This window comes from Ursus arctos, unplaced genomic scaffold (genome assembly GCF_023065955.2).
Source record: "Ursus arctos isolate Adak ecotype North America unplaced genomic scaffold, UrsArc2.0 scaffold_20, whole genome shotgun sequence".
In the NCBI taxonomy this organism is placed as follows: Eukaryota; Metazoa; Chordata; class Mammalia; order Carnivora; family Ursidae; genus Ursus; species Ursus arctos.
The window spans coordinates 20467120-20488220 of record NW_026622875.1 but is presented as its reverse complement, the minus strand read 5'-3'; the positions used below and the strand labels follow the sequence as shown (position 1 = coordinate 20488220).

The 21101-nt window shown below is 41.5% G+C and overlaps 1 protein-coding gene across 1 annotated transcript in view; it reads right to left on the bottom strand.

The window, feature by feature from the left end:
- The window catches only part of PCOLCE2 (procollagen C-endopeptidase enhancer 2), a 63596-nt gene extending 44528 nt beyond the window's left edge, over positions 1–19068 (bottom strand). Inside the window, exons 1-2 of the mRNA XM_026497194.4 lie at positions 18657–19068; positions 17556–17664 (exon numbers count right to left, since the gene is read on the bottom strand). Coding sequence (XP_026352979.1) covers positions 17556–17664; positions 18657–18739 — 192 coding nt within the window. The 5' untranslated portion in view covers positions 18740–19068. The remainder of the gene's footprint in view (positions 1–17555; positions 17665–18656) is intronic.
- Between the last annotated feature and the right edge of the window lie 2033 nt (positions 19069–21101).

Here is a 21101-nt window from a genome sequence, read left to right as displayed (position 1 = left end):
GTCAACAGTAATATTAGCAAAATCAAACTAAAGTATGGACAGCTTAGAATAATCTGTGTGACTGGGGAAGGAAGAATGAAAATGTGGATATGTTAAGATTGCTTAATCTAAGCCTCATCTTTCTCTTTTCAAAAGTGTGGTTCACTTAATTTGTTGTTTGTTATCACCATAATATGATGTTCAAAAGATTTCTGTGAGCAATGGCAAAACAGTCAAGAAAGGCAAATAGATCAATGGTGTGGAACAGAGAGTCCCGAAATAGAGCCACACTTACACGGTCAATCGATTTTTGGCAAAGGTGGCAAAGCCCTTCAATGGCTAAAAGGACAGTCTTATCAACAAAGGATGTTGCAAAAACTGGAAAGTCACACAGAAAACTATGAATCTTAACTCCCACCTCACACCATACACAAATTCATTTGAGATGGATCACGGACATAAATGTAAATGCTAAACCTATGAAACTTCTAGAAGAAAATAGAGAAGAATACTTTACAATGCTGGACAGCAAGAAAGCACTAATTGCAAGAGTAAAAACTGATCAATTGGACTTCAAAAATATTTTAATGTTTACTCATCGAAGGATACTGTTAACAAAATGAGTAGATAAACCACAAATGGGAAGAAAATATTTGCAATACATATATCTGACAAGGAACTTACATTTGGAATAAAGAATTCCTACAGTTTAATGATAAAAGACAAATAATCCAATAAAAAACAAGGGCAAAAGACTTGAACAGACACTTCACAAAGACAGACCAATATGCACACAGTAATAGTTCAACCTCAGGAGCCACTAGGGAAATGCAAACTGAGTCACAATAAGACATTAATTACACACCCACTAGAATAGCTAAAATTGGAAAGACTGATGACATCAATTGCCAGAATGTGGAGCAAACACAACTTTCTGCCGTTGCTGGTAGGAGGGTAAAATGGTCATTACTTTGGAAATTGATCTGGCAGTTTCTTACAAAGTTAAACATATACCTATCCCATGACTCAGCAATTCCACTCCCAGGTCTGCATCCAGGAGAAAGAAAACATATACGCATAAGAGGCCTTCCACAAGAAGGTTCATAGCAGCTTTATTCGTGGTAGTCCGAATTTGAAAAAAACACAAATGCCCATCAACAGGAGAATGGATAGACAAATTGTGGTGTATTCATACAACAGAATAGTAACTAGCAATAAAAGGAACAAACTACTAACCCAACTATATAGATAAATCCAAAGACATTATACTGAGTAAACTATGAAGGGAAAAAAAAGAGTACATTCCATATTATTCCATTTTTATGAAGTTCTATAGGAAGAACTAATCTATGCTACTTGCCTCTTGGAGGGGTGGGGAATTGGCTGGAAAGGAGTAAGGGGGAAGGTTCTGGGTGCTGAAAATGTTTATTTTGATGCAGGTGTCATTTCGACAGGTGTTTAAATTTGTCAAATGCATTGAATTGCAAATTTAAGATTTGTGCATTATATGTAAAGTATACCTAAAAAAAAAACCAAACAAAAACAAGCAGAAATACAGAGTGCCATGAGGGTGGTGTAAACATGTATCTACCAATTTACTACATTTAGAACAGTGCTTGCCACTTAATGCTCAGTAAACACTGGCTAAAATTACAAGTATTATCTATCACAACAAAGTTACTAGCTAAGGGCCATCCACATCATCATGCAAACTTGAAACCTGCTATTTGGGAAAAGTCTGAAATTGATATGAATCTGCATAACAAATTACTATGAAATCCAGTCATCCTCCATCACCCTGTGACCTATCATAAAAATCCCACAAGTTTTTACATGCCACATCCAATTTATCCTGTCTTGTTAATATCAGCTATATCCTTAATTAGAAATAACAGCCACTCCACATACAAATAAAAGTAGAAAATATCAGTGGGTAATTCGATAGTTTCCCAAAGGAGCTAAAGCTGGATTGTCATGGAGGGTTGTGACTTGTGGTTCCTGGTCTCTGCTCAGAAAAATACCTGACGCAGGTGAGAAAATTGAAGCAGAAGGCTGATGAAAACTTGTGACTGGTATGAAAACTTGTCACTGGTAAAACTCAGAAATGCAATGGCTGTAAGCTTTTGACAAATGAAGCTAAGTTCCTTGAGAGTGGGGCAAGGACCACAAGGGAACAATGATAATTCTTTTGCTTTTCCCAGAAAGGCGATCCAATTTTTTTCAATAAATTAATCAAATATTTATCAAGTACCTACTATGTGTCAGGTCATGTGCTGGGCTCTAAGGAGGGGACAAAGATAACCGCGGCTTCTGTTCTTAAGGAAAGCGTTGTTTAGAAGAGGGTTTCTCCAACTTTTGCCCTCCATGGACCATTAATGGACATTGGGAATATACAGAGTTTGTCAATTTTAGGTCTATTTTTAAAAGTCTACAATCAAGGGGCTCCTGGGTGGCTCAATTGGTTAAGTATCTGCCGTCAGCTTAGGTCATGATCCCAGGGTCAGGCTCTCTGCTCAACAGGGAGTCTGCTTCTCCCTCTCCCTCTGCCCCTCCCCCCACTTGTGTTCTCCCTCTCCTTCTCTCGCCTTCGCTCTCTCTCAAATAAATAAAATCTTTTTTTAAACTTAAAATTAATTTACTATCTTGCAATTAATACCACTTTCACAGAAACAAGAGAGATGATTGTAAAGTATGCCAATACATTTGGTACTAATCTTTAAGGCAGTCAGTTTTTTTATTTTACAAGTTAGAAAAGCCTTACTAAGAATAATAGGACGTCAAGAATGGCAGCAAGTATCTGCTGTCTTTGTCAGATTGTTCTGGATACTTAAATCAAATTAGGCCCCGGAATAATGAGGTGATTTCTCATTATAAACTGCAGCATTCTGTAAAATGTCAGGTTGATGGACATAACACACTCAAGACCTAGAAAGCTGACCATCTCAATCTGAGCAAGAGCAGGGAATGGATTCCTGATTCTGTGTTTGATAACATTTAGTTCTAGAAAGTATTTTTCATGCTCTGCTCCAACATTTAGGTGTGGCTTGAAAATATGCCCCATATTAAGTTATTGATTTATTTTTCTGAAAAGTGAAGAAAAACATCCAGTGTTGGGAGTACGCCAAACTCTCAAGCCACCAAACCCTTTGTAAAATGGTTCAATCTCAAAAGATTCCAACCTTATTTTCAGTGTAAAATAGTGACATTTTGGCTCTGAATAATAGGCTTAGGCTAGCAAGAAACGGGACTTATTACTCTAACACACCAGAGCAGGTGTATTTGAAATAGAAGAAATGCTTTTACTGGCATTATCAGTGAAGTGAAACCGTTTGTTTCACTATGTTTCACTATCTACCATTTTTCATTTCAAAAAGCACCTTTATCTTCAGCTGCTATCACACCTAAACGCAGTCCTGTCTGCACCCAGTTTCCTGCACCTCACGCTCTAAAGACAGGGGCTCACCCGCTGCCATCTGATCGTGTTTCTACTTTTTACTTCCTAAAGCACTGATTCAAGAATAGGGAGTAAACTGTGACCTGCCACCTGGTCTCTCTGCTGGATACATAGTATTTGGAAAGGCATTTTGCGGGGAGATCTGATGTACACCTCAGCTTGACATGTTAAAACCACATCTGACCCCCCCACCGAAACTGCTTAACCCTGGCCTCCCTGTCACGGTTGATGGATTGTACCTCCATCTTTCTGGTTTACTCAGGCCAGTAACTGTGAAGCTATGCTTGGTTCCTCTTTTTCTTCCACCCCACATTTTTGTCCATCAGCCACTCTTGGCTCTGTTTTAAAGTATATCCAGAGGGGCGCTTGGGTGGCACAGCGGTTAAGCGTCTGCCTTCGGCTCAGGGCGTGATCCCGGCGTTGTGGGATCGAGCCCCACATCAGGCTCCTCCGCTATGAGCCTGCTTCTTCCTCTCCCACTCCCCCTGCTTGTGTTCCCTCTCTCACTGGCTGTCTCTATCTCTGTCGAATAAATAAATAAAAAATCTTAAAAAAAAAAAAAAGTATATCCAGAAACTGACTAGCCCTCACCACCTCCATGGCTCCCTGGCTGGATCAAGCCATCGTCTAAATTACAGCAACAGCCTCCTAACTAGTCTCGCTACTGTTACTCCTGCACCCCAATTTCTGTCCTCAACACAGCATCCAGGGTGACCCTTGTCACTCCTCTGCTCCACACCCGCAGTGGCTCTGTGATGGTTAGTTTCACATGTCCACTTGGTTGACGCGGTTATTCGAACACTAATCTAGGTATTGCCGCAAAGGTACTTCATAAATGTGTTAACATCTACAATCAACTCACTTTAAGGAGACTGTCTGATAATGTGGGTGGGCCTCATCTCATCAGTTGAATGGCCTTAAGAGCAAAACTGAGGTATCTCTCAGGAAGAAGAAATTGTGCCTCAAGACTGCAGCATTGGCTCCTGCCTGACAGGTTCCTTACAGATTTCGGATTGGTCAGCCCTCACAACTGCATGAGACTACTCCTTGAAACAAATGTCTTTATGTATGGCGTATGTGTACACGTGTATTTACATGTATTTGTATGGGTGTATTTATAAGTACACACGCAGATATTTGTATGTGCACATGCCTGCACGTATATGCATTTGTATCTCCTACTGATTCTGTTTCTCTGGAGAACCCTGATACAGGCTCCCTGGGTCAAATGGCTTCTATTTGTCCCTCCAGATCCATTCTCCTCCCATTTCCACGTTACTCTCCTTCCTGGGTGGTTGACCTGAATGAATTCGTCAACAATTGTTCTGCAGTTGCTTGTGGGAAGCACGAAAGGAATTGAAAATAGGAAAGGGAGTTGGGTCAGGATATTTATTTCCTTGGTTCTTTCTCTACGAAGTCACCTTAATACTGTACATTCAATAGCGAAATCCCCAACGTGATCCTATGAGGTAGGGAGGATTATTAGCTACGTTTTGCACGAGGAAAATGGGGCAGAGAGAGGATAACTAACAAACTCAAGGCCATACAGCTAGTAAATAACTGTTTTGGTAATCTATTGCTACATAAAAAAAAAACCACCCCAAAACTCAGTGGCTTAAAACAATGTGCTCTTCTGTCTTTCTTTTTTAAGATTTTATTTTTTTATTTGAGAGTGTGAGAGAGAGAGATCATGAGCAAGGGGGATGGGTAGAGGGAGAAGTAGGCTCCCTGCTGAGCAGAGAGCCAGACTCGGGGTTCGATCCTGGGATCCCAAGGCAGACATCTAACTGACTGAGCCACCCAGGAGCCCTGTACTCTTATTTCTTATAGTTCTGTGACTTCACCAGCTTCAGTTGGGTGGTTTCTGGCTTGAATTATCTTATCTAATTATCATCAGTTATCAGCTAGGGCTTAAGTCATCTGAAGGTTTACTTGAGCTGGTTGTCCAAAATGACTTTTTACCCCCATGTGTAGCACCTCCACTGGGAAGACTGGAATAACTGGGGCCTGTCTAGGCATTTCTCTTTCCCTCTCTCTCTTCCCTCTCTGCCCCTCGCCCCATCATGAAGCCTCTCTACGTGGCTGACTTGAGCTTCCTTACAGCATGGTGGTCTTTACATGGCTGCTAGCTTCCCCCAGAGGCCATGTTTTGAGACTAAGACAAAAGCTTTAATACTTCTTATGCCCTGGCCCCAAAGTCATGCATGTCACTTCTGCCCCACTCTATTTGTTTCATAGAGCCAGCCCACAGACAATATTTGGGGGTACTAGAAAAAGGCATAAATACCAGGAGGTGTGGAATTGGGGGGCCATCTTTAAGAACTTAAACCACAGTAGTGGAGCTGGTATTTGAACACAGGCAGTCTGACTCCAGCAATTACACACTCTTAACTACTCTATCATGAAGTGTTCTCTTAGGAATAAGTGAATAAATTCATTACCCTATTTGTATGACTAGCAGGGACTATTCTGGTGATTTCAGGCTTCAGAGGTGAAATGAAGTCCCTATCTCTAAAGATAGAAAATTATTTGCAATTTTTAACTGACAATCCTTTCTCTGTTTCTAAACATCCTAGTTTCAAAAGTTAAGGGGCACTCTTGGTTGGTGTTGGAGTGGGAGGTGTTTGGTTGAGGGGACATGGCTTGAGGAGAAGCAGGGAAGGTTTGGAAGTACTTCTGTGGACAAAGTCTTATGAAAGATCGTATTTTAAATGAAGAAAGGACACAGTGAGTAGAAGCAGGTATTTCCAATGGGAGCTAGCCATGCCCCAAAGGGATTACCATCCAGCTTGAAATGCACTGGCTTGTAGACAAGTTCTACACAAACACCACCCTTTTATGCCTTCTTACAGTCCTAGAAGAGAGGTTTAAAAAAATAATCACCACCACCACCGTTTATGAGTGCATGCTTGTATCAAGCACCAAGCCAAGGACCTTTCATCTGCTATCTCCTTTGATGCTCACATTACCCCTACAAGGCAGGTCTGACCATGATAACCAACTTTGTAAAGTTCTGGAAACTGCATCACATACCTAGTATGTCAGTATGACTCTCCAATACCCATTCTTCCAGTCACTGAGTAGTGCCACGTTTACAACCCTTAACCATGAACCTTATCGCCATGTGTCATTGTCATTCATTTTGGGGACACCTCTCTGACTAGTAAGGGCCTCCTTGTCTCCTCCTGTCCTATTCAGGGATGTGATTTTCTTTTCATTGCAGTCCCTGGGCTCAACCCAACACCTGGTCTCTGGTAGGTACTTTAAAAATGGTTTTAATGAATTAATAAATAATGATTTTTTTTTTTCGGAGAAGGTCAATCATAGCCTAGGGCTTTTAGAAAGTGTGTATCTAGCAATCAGACTCCTATCCATTCATTTCTAGGGGCAATAAGCAGCAATAATATCCCCCACTGGCTTCCCTGCACCCTTCTTGTCGGCCTCATCCACAGAACAGCCCATCTCTGACCCAATGGTCTCTCCCTCCCTCCACATCTTGGAAAACACTATTTTATTATATGCAGTGCTCAGGAGTGTCTTGGGGGTAAGGTGAGGAAAGAGAGGTGATATTTAGTGGCAGACCTTGTGCTGGTTTAATTCCAACTCCCCACTCCTCTGTGGGTGTTCCATTTATTTTTAGATGTTTATACTGGTTTTCCAAAGACTTGCCACATTGACTGTCATGATCTAACAAATAATATATCTGAAGAAAACACTTCTATTCTCCAAAGTTCCTAGAGTAAGACATTCAAGTATACCCAAAAGAGCTATTGCCACTGTTGTTAAAGCTGCTAAATGATAAGGTGCAACTGTGTAAGATGAAGGTAGTGATTACATTTTTCGTAGGATCAAGAAGCAATAATCCATACATATAAAACTTCACTGTGCCAGGAACACGGGACAGCCACTATCCACAGGAACACTTTCCTACCTAAGCAGAAGGATGGGGGGGGGGGGAGAGAAACCTTGAGAATTAGGAGCCCCCTAAATGCTTCTCTGGGCTCCAGCAAGGAGCAACCAACAAATGAGAATTTTCTCTCTCTCTCTCTGTAATATCAATACGTGATAGATTTTTAAGGAATCTGCAAATTTATGGAACAATTCGAATTTGCCCATAATTTCACATCATAAATTGAACTCTGGAGGTGGGCAAGGAATGGGAAAGTAATTCCATCAGTCTTTTTAATAACATATTCCTTAAAACCCTTTCTGGGTGTTTTACCTCTGTTAAATGCCTTCTCCATTTATATTGCTTTTTAACAGAGCGCTTTTAAATGTGTTATTTTTGCGCTCCATTATTAAAGCAATGTTTCAGTAAAGAATGACTTTTTTGTCATTAATATGTTATTAAAAAGAATTTTCTTCAGAAAAACATGAAGACTGTTTTCATGGTTTCTCATTTTCTTCCCTCCTCATTAAGCCCTTGCTAAGGCTTCTGCTTCACTCCAGCACTGAAAAATACAGGCAGTACAAATAAGAGCACTTATAAAACATTAGGTTTTTAATCAATAAAACCGTATTTGATTTTCATGTGAAAGAACAAAGAAAAACAAAACAAAAACAAGTAACAGAGGCCCTTAAAAAACAAGCAGAAAACTAAACAAATTTAGAAAAACTGGACTGAGGCCCCAAAGGGAAAATGTCACCCACTTGCTTATTTATTTAGGATTTATATTCTCCCTGTTTCCCAGGAGGACTTAAGGGAGCAAGGAACAGGTTTTATTTAGCTCTTCCAGTGTCTTATCAACTGCAACCTAACTGGGAGAGTTTAAGTGCCTTAAGAATCAAAAGTATCTGAATTAGGGGCGCCTGGGTGGCACAGCGGTTAAGCGTCTGCCTTCGGCTCAGGGCGTGATCCCGGTGTTATGGGATCGAGTCCCACATCAGGCTCCTCCACTATAAGCCTGCTTCTTCCTCTCCCACTCCCCCTGCTTGTGTTCCCTCTCTCGCTGGCTGTCTCTATCTCTATCGAATAAGTAAATAAAATCTTAAAAAAAAAAAAAGTATCTGAATTATACTCTCTTAATTAAAAAACCAAACAAAAAACAGCTATAGTGCTCCGACCCTTCACTCAGTCCTCAAGTTTGTGTATACAGACATTCTGCTAACTATCCCCATCTTTACTAAGGGATCAGATGTAAATAACATTAAGTCAAGCATTGGGTTAAATTACTATTTAAGGCAGCTGAAATAACCAAGCCTAGTTCAACAAACGTATATATACTTTAAAAAAAAAAAAAAACATAGCTAAGATCGGAATTTAAGTCTCTATATAATTCTAAATCCTACATGTAGTTTAAAGCCAGGAAATATGTGTTTAAGGCCAAAATTCCATTCCCCTATCTGTCCTGCTGTGGTTATGCCAGGGAAATAATAGTTATAGTAATTTTAGAACCCTTTGCTAGACCCTTAGGTATAATTAAGCGACTTAAACACTGAGTTCCTGTCTAAATCCACTATTTGTTTTCTCAAATTATATACCTAGCACTGATCTTAGTAGAACATCGTTATTTGTTTCAATTTTCACACAACCCCATGCCCCACCACTGCTGTCTTTCTTCTCATGAAGCCTTATGAAGGTTATTGGGAAAATATATATCCCCACCGCATTTTTAATCTATCACTTCTTTAAATGTGAATGCCAGTTAAATTTAATCGGGCTTTTGGAGGATGGATTCAGTATGATGACTTTAACATACATTAGTGGCACAATTACCCCCAAGGCAATGGTACAGGAATGCCCTTATATAATTGTTTATTCTCATATTTGGAAATATCAAGGCAGGTGCTATAAAAAGGGAAGTCAAACAAATGACACAGTAACAAGTTCTCAGGTCTTAGAGTAGCACAGATGTAAAATGGGTGATAACAGCTTTTACTCTTTGCATGAGGCAATAATTATTTTTATTTACTTAATCTAAGACCTTCAATAATTAAAAAAATGTAAATAAGACTCGTTCCACATGATCAATCCTTAAAATGACTTGTAGGGAGCATCATAGGTATTTGCACACATAACTGCTACTGGTTTTCTTGTCTAAGAACTACCAGATCATAAACTCCTTGAGGACAGAAACTATGCCTTGTCTTTTTACCCCCGGGGCCCACGCCAATGCTTAGCTCATAGCAGATGCTCAATAAGCATTGAGTGAATGCCATTTGTTTGCTCAATAAGCCTGTAACAGTGCCTTTGTATCAATGGGTTGAAAAATTCTCTAGTCTTTTCGTACCTTTGCAGGAATGACAATATTAAGAGTTCTTTAGATCTCAGTTTTCCTGCTTATAAAATGGGCATCCTGGTATGTATCCCACTGAATCATGGAATTGGAGGGGAATAAAATAAAATGATACAATATATTTGAAGGTATGCTGAAAACCACACATTATTATTTCATACCTACAATCTATATAATAACTAGTATATTTATTTCCAGCTCAATAGAAAAAAGTTATCAAAATGATAGTACATGCATTACCTGGGAGCCCAGAGATCTTCAACATGTGATCATTTATGCTTTTTTATCTTCTGCATGCATGAATTAGCTAGATAAAGAAAATTTTGCCACACACTTCCAGTTTAAATGGGAGTGAGTCTATTCATTGCTATAATTGTTCTACCATTTCTAGCAAAGGTCTGTGACTTTCTGACCCTCCCACATTATTTAATTCAGAGTTAAAAGAACCTCTAATGCCAAATTTTAAACTCCTCAAACGTTTGCTGGTTTTTCCCAAGCCAGATTTCTACTGAAAATAATAACTGAAACCTTCAATAATTGGTTCTCTAATTTCAATACCTTTAAATTTGGGGGGAGAAATAAAGAAGAGACAGAAATTATAAATACTTTGTAATTCAATAATGATCTGTAACAACAGGACAACACACAGTAAGTATTTCATTTTAAAAACTATTTTGTCAATCATGCCCAGCTTTAAATCCAAGCACAAAATCATCTTCACCTTTATCTACATACCAACTGCTATTTCTGTTAGATAATGACAGCAACTGCCCAACACATTCAGATGTGACATTTAGTTTCAACTTTGGTTTAAAAGAACAATTCCTACATACCTATTCAAGGAGATTTCCCAGAAGGTTCTAGGCTTCCAGTTTCTTCTAATTTGCATAGTTGCTACAAACAAAGATTCAGCTGGTTCCACTTAACCGGCCATAACACACGTAGCCCAAGTCAAACTCTGAATAGTTGCTTTCACAAGGTATTATTTTGCTATGAGTCCCTATTTTTTCATTCGAAAATTGTGTCAAACCATCAATATGAATCTGTAATTCTACTATGGGATTATAAAATGAACAAGCTTTGGATGAAAAGGCCAAGGAACAGAAAAGGTATTGGTGATTTGCCACGTTTGCAGTGAATTTATAATGACACCATTCATGGAATGGAGATCTTTGTCTCAAGGAAGCCTGTGGAGCCAAGAAGGCAAGGTGCCTGCTGGGCTTTATCTCACTGCCACTCAGAGCCTGGGGGAACACATCTTCCCAGTCAGCCCCCCATGCTCACACGTCCTAACCATTCATCTGTGTATCTTCAACACTGGCACCGTCCCTGGTGAGCTCTTCACGAATTTGTCTTGGCAACATAGCAGTGAACTACATCACACTGGCTGTGCTCTTGTTCACAACGGTCCTCTCTCTCCTACTTCATTTAGGGATCTCAGAGATCTCCTGTCTCCTGCAGAGCCTAGTCCCGTTGGACACATGTACCTAGCAGGAGGACCACTGTGACAGAGGTGGTGGGTCTTATGTCAATACTTGGAGGTGCATTTCTTGTTGCAGTGCTCAGTACAGCTGGAACTACTGGTTCTCATTCTTAAATCCATCAGGTGACCTCTGCCTCAACCCAGTCCTGCTGTCCTTCCAAACCTGCTTAGATCAACCACCATTTTCCAAAGGATTATACACACCTTAGCTCTCAAATCATACTTAACTCCTGCCCCTATCATCCATGTCAAGCAGATTTTTTGTGCAGATGCCCCTTAAATTTCAGTTCTGAAAATCAATTCTCACAGGAAACTAAGAAACCTTCAACCTCATCACCGATTACAAAATATTTAACAATTTCTTCACCTTCAAATTCTCTGTTTTAATCTCTTACCATACATTTTTGGAACATATTCAGCAAAAATTTTTTTTCACAGTCAGCAAAGTTAATTAGTAAAACTTAAGACTAGTTGAGGTCACCAAGAGTTGTACCCAGAAAGATAAAGCTGAGTCAAAAGGCTTGAGTTCCAGTCACAATTTCAACACTACACAGAACAAGGGTCAGCTTCCCCACTTGCAAAGCAGAAGTACAACTAAGCAGCATGGAGCACCACGTCCTCATAATATCTTTACATGAGTAAAATGAACCTCAAAAATTCTCTGGAACAGCACTGTCCAAAGGAACTTTTTGAGTTGATGGAAATATTCATATTATATACTGTCCAATATGACAGCCACTATCTACATGTAGCTACTGAGCACTTGAAATATGGCTAATGTGACTGAGACACTGAATTTGTAATTTAGTCAATTAAGTTCAGTAGCCAATATGGATAGGGTGTGGGACAGCGCAGCTGTCCAAGAAATAGCTATGAAAATTTTTAAGTACTATAATTTAAGGACAAATCTAAATTTCCAATCTGTAGGCTGTATTTCCATACCAGAAAGTCCATTACAATTGGCTAGGAAGTTTGGCTATGACAACTAGAGTTCAACTTTCTCAAAGCATAGAGGTACTAATGTCAGACTCTCCTCAATCTCCTACTGATCAGATACAGCTCAAGGAAAACGATTTAGTGAGGAAAGCCACCCTGCTTGGAACACACCTCCATTCTGGAAGAATGGAATGAGAGGCAGGTAAGGAGTGAAAGGCAAAATGTTTCTCTCCAACTACAGGAACTTGAATTTTAGGGGTACTCTGAGACTCCCATTTTGAGGCGTCTCTGTGTTTTTTATTAAAAGATTTTATTTGTTTATTTGGGTGGAGTCCAGAGGGGAGGGGTAGAGGGAGAAGCAGACTCCTTGCTGAGTAGGGATCCCGACGTAGGGCTCAATCCCAGGACCCTGAGACCATGACTGAGCCGGAGGCAGATGCTTAACTGACTGAGCTACCGAGGCACCCTGAGGCATCTCTGTGATGTTTAATAAAAATGATATTGAATCACCGAGTAGAAACTCTACTCTTGGTTTACTGACTGCAGGAGCAGGAAAATGGACTGGATCACCCGCTTTGGGAGAGCCTTTAATAGATGGCCTTGGATGAGGCCACACCAGAGCTCAGCCCCATCTGGAGCAGCTGTCAAGCTGGGGTCTGAAGCCTGGTGTAGCTAGCCTCTTGGCTGGTGCCACTACATTCTAACTGCACTCAGAACTGCTGAGACAACTGCTTTGGGCAGAAAATTCCATGTTTCTTCATTTCCTTTGTTACCACCCTTGTCCAATCCACCATCTTCTCTCTCCTGGATGCCACATTCGCTTCCTAACTGGTCTCCCTATTTCATTCTTTTTTTTTTTTTTAAGATTTTTTTTATTTATTCGACAGAGAGACAGCCAGCGAGAGGGAACACAAGCAGGGGGAGTGGGAGAGGAAGAAGCAGGCTCATAGCGGAAGAGCCTGATGTGGGACTCGATCCCGTAATGCCGGGATCACGCCCTGAGCCGAAGGCAGACGCTTAACCGCTGTGCCACCCAGGCGCCCCTCCCTATTTCATTCTTAACTCCCCACAACTCATCCTCTAGACAGCAGCCAGAATGACCTTTGCACATTGCTGTGCACCAGTCACCACCACCATCCATCTCCGAACTTTTTCATCTTCCCATAGTGAAACTCTATACCCATTAAATACTAACTCCTCACCCCCCCAGCCCCTGGCAACCACATTCTCCTTTCTGTCTCTATGAATCTGACTACTCTAGGTAGCTCATATAAATAGAATCATGCACTATTTGCTCTTTTGTGATGGTTTATTTCACTCAGCACAATGTCTTCACGGTTCGTCCATATTGGAGCATGTGTCAGAATTCCCTTACTTTATTTTTTTTCTGAAGATTTTATTTATTTATTTGAGAGAGAGAGACAGCATGAGCAGGGGAGGGGCAGAGGGACAGGAAGAAGCAGACTCCCCGCTAAGCGGGGAGCCTGATGCACGATTTGATCCCAGGACCCTGAGACCATGACCCGAACCAAAGGCAGATGCCCAACCAACTGAGCCACGCAGGTGCCCCAGAATTCCCTTACTTTTTAAGGCTGAATAATGTTCCTTTGTACATCTATAGCACGTTTTGTTCATTCATTCATCTGTGGGTAGATACTTGGGTTGCTCCCACCTTTTGGCTACTGTGAATAATGCTGCCATGAACACGGACGTATAAATATCTGCTCAAGTCCCTGCTTTCACTTCTCTGGGGTATACACTCAGCAGTGGAATTGCTGGATAATACGGTAATTCTATGTTTAATTTCTTTTTCTTTTTTGTTGAAGTATAGTTGACACACAATGTGACGTTAGCTTCAGGTGTACAACATAGTGACTGGACAACTCTGCTCCTCCTGCTGCACTCACCCTAAGTGCAGCTACTACCTGTCACCATACAGCACTATTACAATAGCACTGACTACACTCCCTGTGCTGCGCCTTCCATCCCCATGACTTACACATTCCATAACCGGAAGCCTGTGACTCCCACTCCCCTTCACCCATTTGGCCCATCCCCCTCTTCCCTCCCCTCTGGCAAACATCAGTTTGTTTTATGTATGTATAGGTCTGATTCTGCTTTTTTAATGTTTAATTTCTTGAGAAATATTTTCCACAGCACGCTCCATCCTTTTACATTCCCACCACCAACACGCAAGGGGTCCAATTTCTCTACATGTTGCCAACACTTGTTATTTTCTATTTTTTTTTAAATAATAGCCAACCTAAAAAAAATAATAGCCATCTTAATGGATGTTAAGTAGTATCTATTTTATTTTTATAATGCATTTATCACTACTTCCTATTTTCTTATTTGTTTATTTAAACACTAATTACCTGTCTCCCCAAACTAGAATGCTAGCTGCATGAGAATAAGGAGTTTGACTGACTAGTTTGCTTCCATAACCCAAATAGTACCCAGCACTCAAAGCACATTTGTTGAATGAATGAGAGACCTCAGGGCCACCAGCTTTAGAGCTACCACAGTTCTCTATGTCCCCTAGGATCTACGGGAGCTGGGGAGTTCCCTTCCGCTACTCTGACAAACCAGAGGACTGTGAGGAAGAATTAAGATTTTTACAAACGAGTTAGTGCTATTCCCTATGAAATACAAAGAAATAAAAATGTTGTCAAACTAAGACCTTGAGAGCACCCATGGCCTTTGGAACAGCAGAGGCAGTAATTACAACCTGGAGAACATGCTGGGCTTCTCTGGAAGTTCTTGGTGGCTAGTCATGCAAACATAAAAGACACAGCCCCTTGGAATAGAATAAACTCAACGGGCTAAGAGTAAAAACTATTAAGCTTTTAAGTAGAAAAGCAAATTGTGTAGTCCTTTCTTCTACACTACCTATACTTTCTAAAAAAAATTTTTTTTTTCCAAAAAGGTTGGTATTTGTTACTCAACTTCATGAACATCACTTCAGGCAGCCTGAGAAAACCACAAATAAATATGTCACAGAGACTGCTTGTCGTCTGCCTGTTTTCCCTTCTTTCCACAGTTGAGAGAAAACTTTTACTCAAAAGAAGACTTTTGGATTTTAGCAGAGCATGTGGACACCTGAAATGAAGCCTTCTTTTCTCAGCTTTCTTGCAGCAAGAAGTGTAACTAAGAACCAGTCAATGAAATGTAAGCAGCGAGCTGCATGTAATTATGCGCAATGTCCTTAAAGGGAGGATATAGGCTCTTCTTTTCTTCCTTTTTGTTGGCTGAGATGTAAGCATGATGGCTGGAACTCAAGCACACAACTGAGTATGGCAAAGCAGTGGGAGACAGAGATACAGAGTGCCTAATGGCTTGAAGAGGCCATACCAATCTTGGATTGCCTACCTCTAGATCCCCTTATGTGGGAGAGAACCAAACTTCTATTAGAGCCATTGTTGTTTTGGGTCTCTGTTACTGGAAGCTGACCCAGTTCTGACTCACACAGAATCTTCAGCAAGATTATAGGAGAATCCAACATAGAAATAATTCTTCTTAGATACAGATGACAAAGTAGATCGTTCCATAAAAGTCTGAGCTGTTTTGAGATGATGCCAAGCCCAATTTGGCCAGTGAGGTAAGGGGGTAGCAGTGATCTGCCACACCGACCAAGGGTCAGAAAGAATGAGACATGAATACCATCAATAATGAGGATAATGAAAATGATAACAGTGATGGATAACATTTATGAAGTATTTATTACAAACCCGACACTGAGCCAAGGGGCTTTATATGAACTAACTCATTTTGTCTTCGAAGCAACCCCGAGGTTTAAAAAAGATGAATTCTGATCACACAATTTATGAGTGATAGAATGAGAATCTGAACCCAGGGAAGTCTGACTCTTGAGCCCATTTGCCTTACCTTTACATTGCATCCAAATAGAATATCCATTATACCTCCCTTCTCCCCACATAAGAATATTGTAGTTAGTCAGGCCCCTCCTGAAGCATACCCCTCCTTTACCAAGGAAAACTTTCACTGGACGCCCTTCACCCATCAAAGTTTGATGCCACACCAACAATGCCCATAATACCCTAAATACATGGCCAACCATGACTTTCTACTTGTTAGTTACATGATGTCTTTCGGTCATTTATTTCCTTGGACCATTTATAACTTAAAGCCATTAAATTACAACTGAAACACAACTATAATATGAAAACCAAGTTACATGTTTATTTCGAAGCCTTATTTCACATTTATGCTAATACCAATATTTCAAAGCTATTTTTTATGACTTATTCTCTCCTGGCCCCATGTGTTGCAATAACACAATGAAATCTGTACCAGTTCATCAGAGAGTCAATATTTTATAGGAAAGTATCAATGCATATAGGAGCCGAAGTTTTATATTAAGGAGGGGGACCCCTCATATTTGCCCGTCAATGGGAATGCCTCACTGCAAAACAGGTTTCACTTTACATGAAGTTGGACTTACCAAATGTCTGATCAAGTCGATTTACATAATTGTGCTAGGCCTCAGCTTCCCCATCTATAAAATGGGGATATAACAGTCACCTTCTCAGAGTGAAACTGTTTCACCCTGAGATTTCAAGGATTTCAGTGAGGTTCTGCTTGTTAACTACTTGGTGCGGTGTCTAGTACACGGTAAGTGCTCAGCAAGAGGTAGCTACTTTTAAAAATTATAATCAGTGGGTAGCACAATCTGACTGAATAAAGCTCTCAGTGAACCCATGTGTTCAATTATCAAATAACTTGCAACAATGAAAAAATGAAGACGACTCACTATCATACTGACTGGAAAGATGACTTAATCTAGCTGATTCTAAATCCAGACTTCTTTTTTGAGATGGCTGTCTGGAAATCTGACTTCTTGACTCAGCATAATCCATATCATTACTAACCAGCATGGGCATTTTATTAGCCTTTGCTGGATATTTAGACTTTCCCTCCCTACCCCACAATTATTATTATTCTCTATTCTTAGATTGCATTTAGTGGTGGTTTTAAGTCAGGGACATTAGGTGGGATTTTTTTTTCTTTCTTCTTTTCCTTTTTACCCACAGTGGGTATAAGGTAGTCAGGGATGAGCATTACTTTTTTATCTTCTATTCCCCACTGGGAGACATTTATGCAGGGCATAGGTAACAACTAGATTCTAAAAGTCATTACAACAGGCCTTTGAAAACAGCCTTAATTTTGAATCTATAAAACTCAACCGAATCAAAATGGGTTTTCAGAAACACATCTGCTTTAAGAATTTATTCCTTCAACTGTTATCTCGTGCCCTTTCTAATCACTAATGCAGGACACCACTAGTTCTATTAATAAAAATCTCCCAAATAGTTGAGGTAAATCCAACATTTCACTATTTCAGGCATTTGCCCCCTACCCAAATCCTGACACCAGAGGAAAAATGTAGCAGCCTTCCACTGTTTCCAATACCCACTTCCAGGAGAATACCCTTAAAAAATATGCTTACTGTGATTTTCCAAGTACATTTGCTATTTGGAGGGTACACTCCAGGGAAACCTTCGCTGCCAATAAATCCAGACTCTCCAGTAAGAATGCCGCCACATGTGAAAACAGGTCTGGGAAAATAAAAGAAGGAAACTCAATTTGAAACTGAGTCTAACAATCTAATGTCAACTTTAGAAAGGTGTAGCTTCTTAATATGGATAAAGTTAATATTGACTAATAAATGTTGGCACCATATAAGGGATTTGAAATACTTCCTAGCTCTTAGAATATTTAAATTACAGTCCAATAAAACATTCAGTCCAGTTGCCATCTATCTCCATTCTAATGACACAACATCTATTTATCCATCCATCTATAAGCAATCAAATGCTCCACGTAGTGGTAGGAGCTTATAGGAAAATGGTAAATGGAAAATTTAACGGGGGAGTGGAAGTGAGCGAGAGAAGGTGAGAGCTAGGTGAGGTACGTGGTTTTAAAGACAGACAAGCAATTGATTAATACAAAAAAGTTTTAATTTCCCCTTTTCTCTAAATCATTGACCATTGGCAGAGCCTCCCATTTATAAAGAGCGGTTGCTGGTGATGGAGGTGGAAGGGGAGATGGCAAAGGTGGCCACGGGGCGGGTCCCCCAGCCCAGGTCCTGGGCGGGCGGGCAGCTCTGACGGAGGCTGACGAAGAGTTAACTTTCCGGGAGCGGCTCCCCGCGCGCCGCGCCACTTGGGTTTTCCCCTAGGCTTAACGTCGCTGGGCCAAGCCTCCCGGGGGAGGAAAACAGAAGGAAAAAGCTAGGTCCTCGGATCTGGGCCCCTGTGTCTCCCTCCGGCCGCAGGAGCACTGGGGAGAGGAGGCGCCGGTCAGCTTCAGCCGCCGCCACGTGGTGGTCGGGCCAGCGGCGGGGGCCTCGGGCAGGCCGAGCTGGGGGCGCGCGGCCGAGCTGGGGGCGGCCCGCGCGCGGGCAGCGGACACAGGAGCCCGGGTGAGCGCGGGGTCGCGCGCGGGGTCCCCGGGCGCCCCGACCCGCCTGGAAGAAAACCGCGGGCGAGCCTGCAGGAGAGCGGGACGGAGGCGGGGAGAGAGGGAGCCCGGGCGGGGGTCGCGTTACCTCTCCGGGGGCTGCTGCCGCGAGAGCTGCGCGGCCGCGGCCAGCAGCAGGCAGAGCGCGGCCCAGGCGCCCGCGCCCCTCATGGCGGGTGTAGACGCGCGCGGCTCGCTCCCACCCCGGCGCGCACGCCGGTACACACACCGGGTCGCACCCCCCGGGCTCACGCTCCGACACACGCGGACAGAAACACTGCCTCGCACGCCGCACACGCCCCGGCTCGCTTCCCCGCCCTCTCTCGCTCTCGCTCTCTCTCACACACGCACGCAGCCGCGGGGTAGCCCAGGTATCCGGGTGTGCGCGGCAGGCGGGTGGGGGCGCTTTTAAAGGCGATTACGGTGCAGGCTGACTCGACGCTTTAATTTCCCCAGAGGAGTTGCTCTGGCAGCCACAGGCCGCTGCTGAATATCCCGTTTGTTCTCCGGCGGCGGGAGGGGGCGGCTCCGAGGCCAGAGCCGCCTCCTCTCCTGGGGCGGGCGGGCGTCTCCGCCCTCGCATCCCGGGACCCACAGCCCCTGTCACATCCCGCCCGCAGGGCCTGTGGGAAGAAGAAGAGGGGAACCCCTGCCGAGTGGTACCCGAGCGGGACCTGGCTTCGGGATCCACAGACGATTCACGGAGAGGGGGTCATGGCTTGCTCTGGGGAGTGTTTTTCCTTAGTGCTTTGGGGGAAAAAATGTGTTAGCGCTTGCTGGTTGCTGGACAACTGGGGTTCCCTCTTTATTTCTGTCGCCTTCAAACACACAGATCTAAGGCAAGGAAAGGGGGAAGCAGAAGGGGGGGGTCTATCATATTTTAGCTCCTGCTCTTATCCTTTTAAACACTCTCTCAATAGATTCTTCTCTGTTTTTACCGTGTACGAGAATAGGGAGACAGTTACTGTGCAGGGATTTAAAATTGTATTTTCAGCCGAGCGATTTGTGAGTGAATTGTCATTCACCGTGTCAGATAATGAAGACAGAACCCAAATCATCAGATCTCACCATGTTCTGTTCTGAAAATGGTGTTTCTCTGCTGGCATCTCTCTGTTCTTAAAAGATCTTTTCTGACAATTTCTTTCTGTAACATTGATGAGTTAAGATTCACAGAGAATTGTTTTTCTAAGAAGAACAATTCCAGCCTTGTAGAACCAAGGCTTTCCTTTATTTAATTAGAGAAAAATAACTTTAAACCTCTTATTTTGTTAAGTGCTTTCCAATAACTAGGGATTAATAAAAGAAAAACAAGAACAGAATAGATTCATTGAGATATTCAGCAACCACACCACCACAAGAGGGATATAACTGAATTTAGATGCCTCATCTGTGCTGTTCGCTCTAAATTTTTTTCACTTTTCTAACCAAAACAAACAAAATCAAAAACCCCATTAAAATAGTTCTTATCAAGATTTCATTTCTAATAATGAGCTTACAATGTTAAGAATGTAAACACTCCTAGCAAGAAAATAAGTAATAAGTAAAAACTAGCTACAGGGAATAATCCGTCTTTTAATGGTGGAGGAACCCAGGAACCAAGAGTAGGAACCAGAATTTCCCTGTGGGGTTTAGATTATCTTACTATTTTTGAAAAAAATGAAGGAAAAAAAGACCAAGAACTACAACTTTTAAAAATTTCTCTAAAGGCACCACACCCTGAATGACATTTAAAAAAAGAGAAAGGATTACAGAATTTGGCAAACTACATTATATCCTGAAACCTACACCCTCAACCCAATAAAAATTGCTTTAAAACAGCAAAAAGGAAAATAAATGATTGTTTATTTTGCACACATTTCAAGAATATGCTATCCAACAGCATAAGTGTTTTAGATGATATTTTGTTAAAAAGTCAAAGTTTTAAATCATAATGTGCAAATATTGCTCAATTCACTTTCTGGTAATGATTTGAAGTCATCATAGCCAGAAAATACTTCATTCCTAGGACTAAGCTAAGTTTTCAAAATTTAAAATTCAAAAACAAAGTATTAAACATGTCTCAGTACATAGAAAACTATTTGAACATAAATATGCAAGAGCATTTTCTTTTCTTAATTTATAGATTGATGACTGTGTTCATACCCATACTAAAGAGTCAGGGTTCCAACACTGATGGTTCTGTTGTTGTTGAGACATATAGGAAGACATTGATGTTACCATATGATTTAACAAGTTTACTAAAACCCATATTATTTGCTCTTAGAAAAATGTATTTGACTTGGAACTAAGTTCTGACCAAAATTATAAACCTTAAATGTCCTGAGAAGCTTAATGTGTTAAAATTGAGACAGACCCAAGTGAACTTTGAAAGTGTGTGTAAGGTCCATTTCTGTGAGACCGATTTCTGGACTTTAGTGATGCAGAATTGGCATAATGGGCAGGGAGCCAAAGAACTCCAGGCCATAGTAAAGGACAGGGGTAGAGAGGACAAAAGCCCAGTGGTAGATTCTAGAAAGAAAAGCAGAGTGGTAGG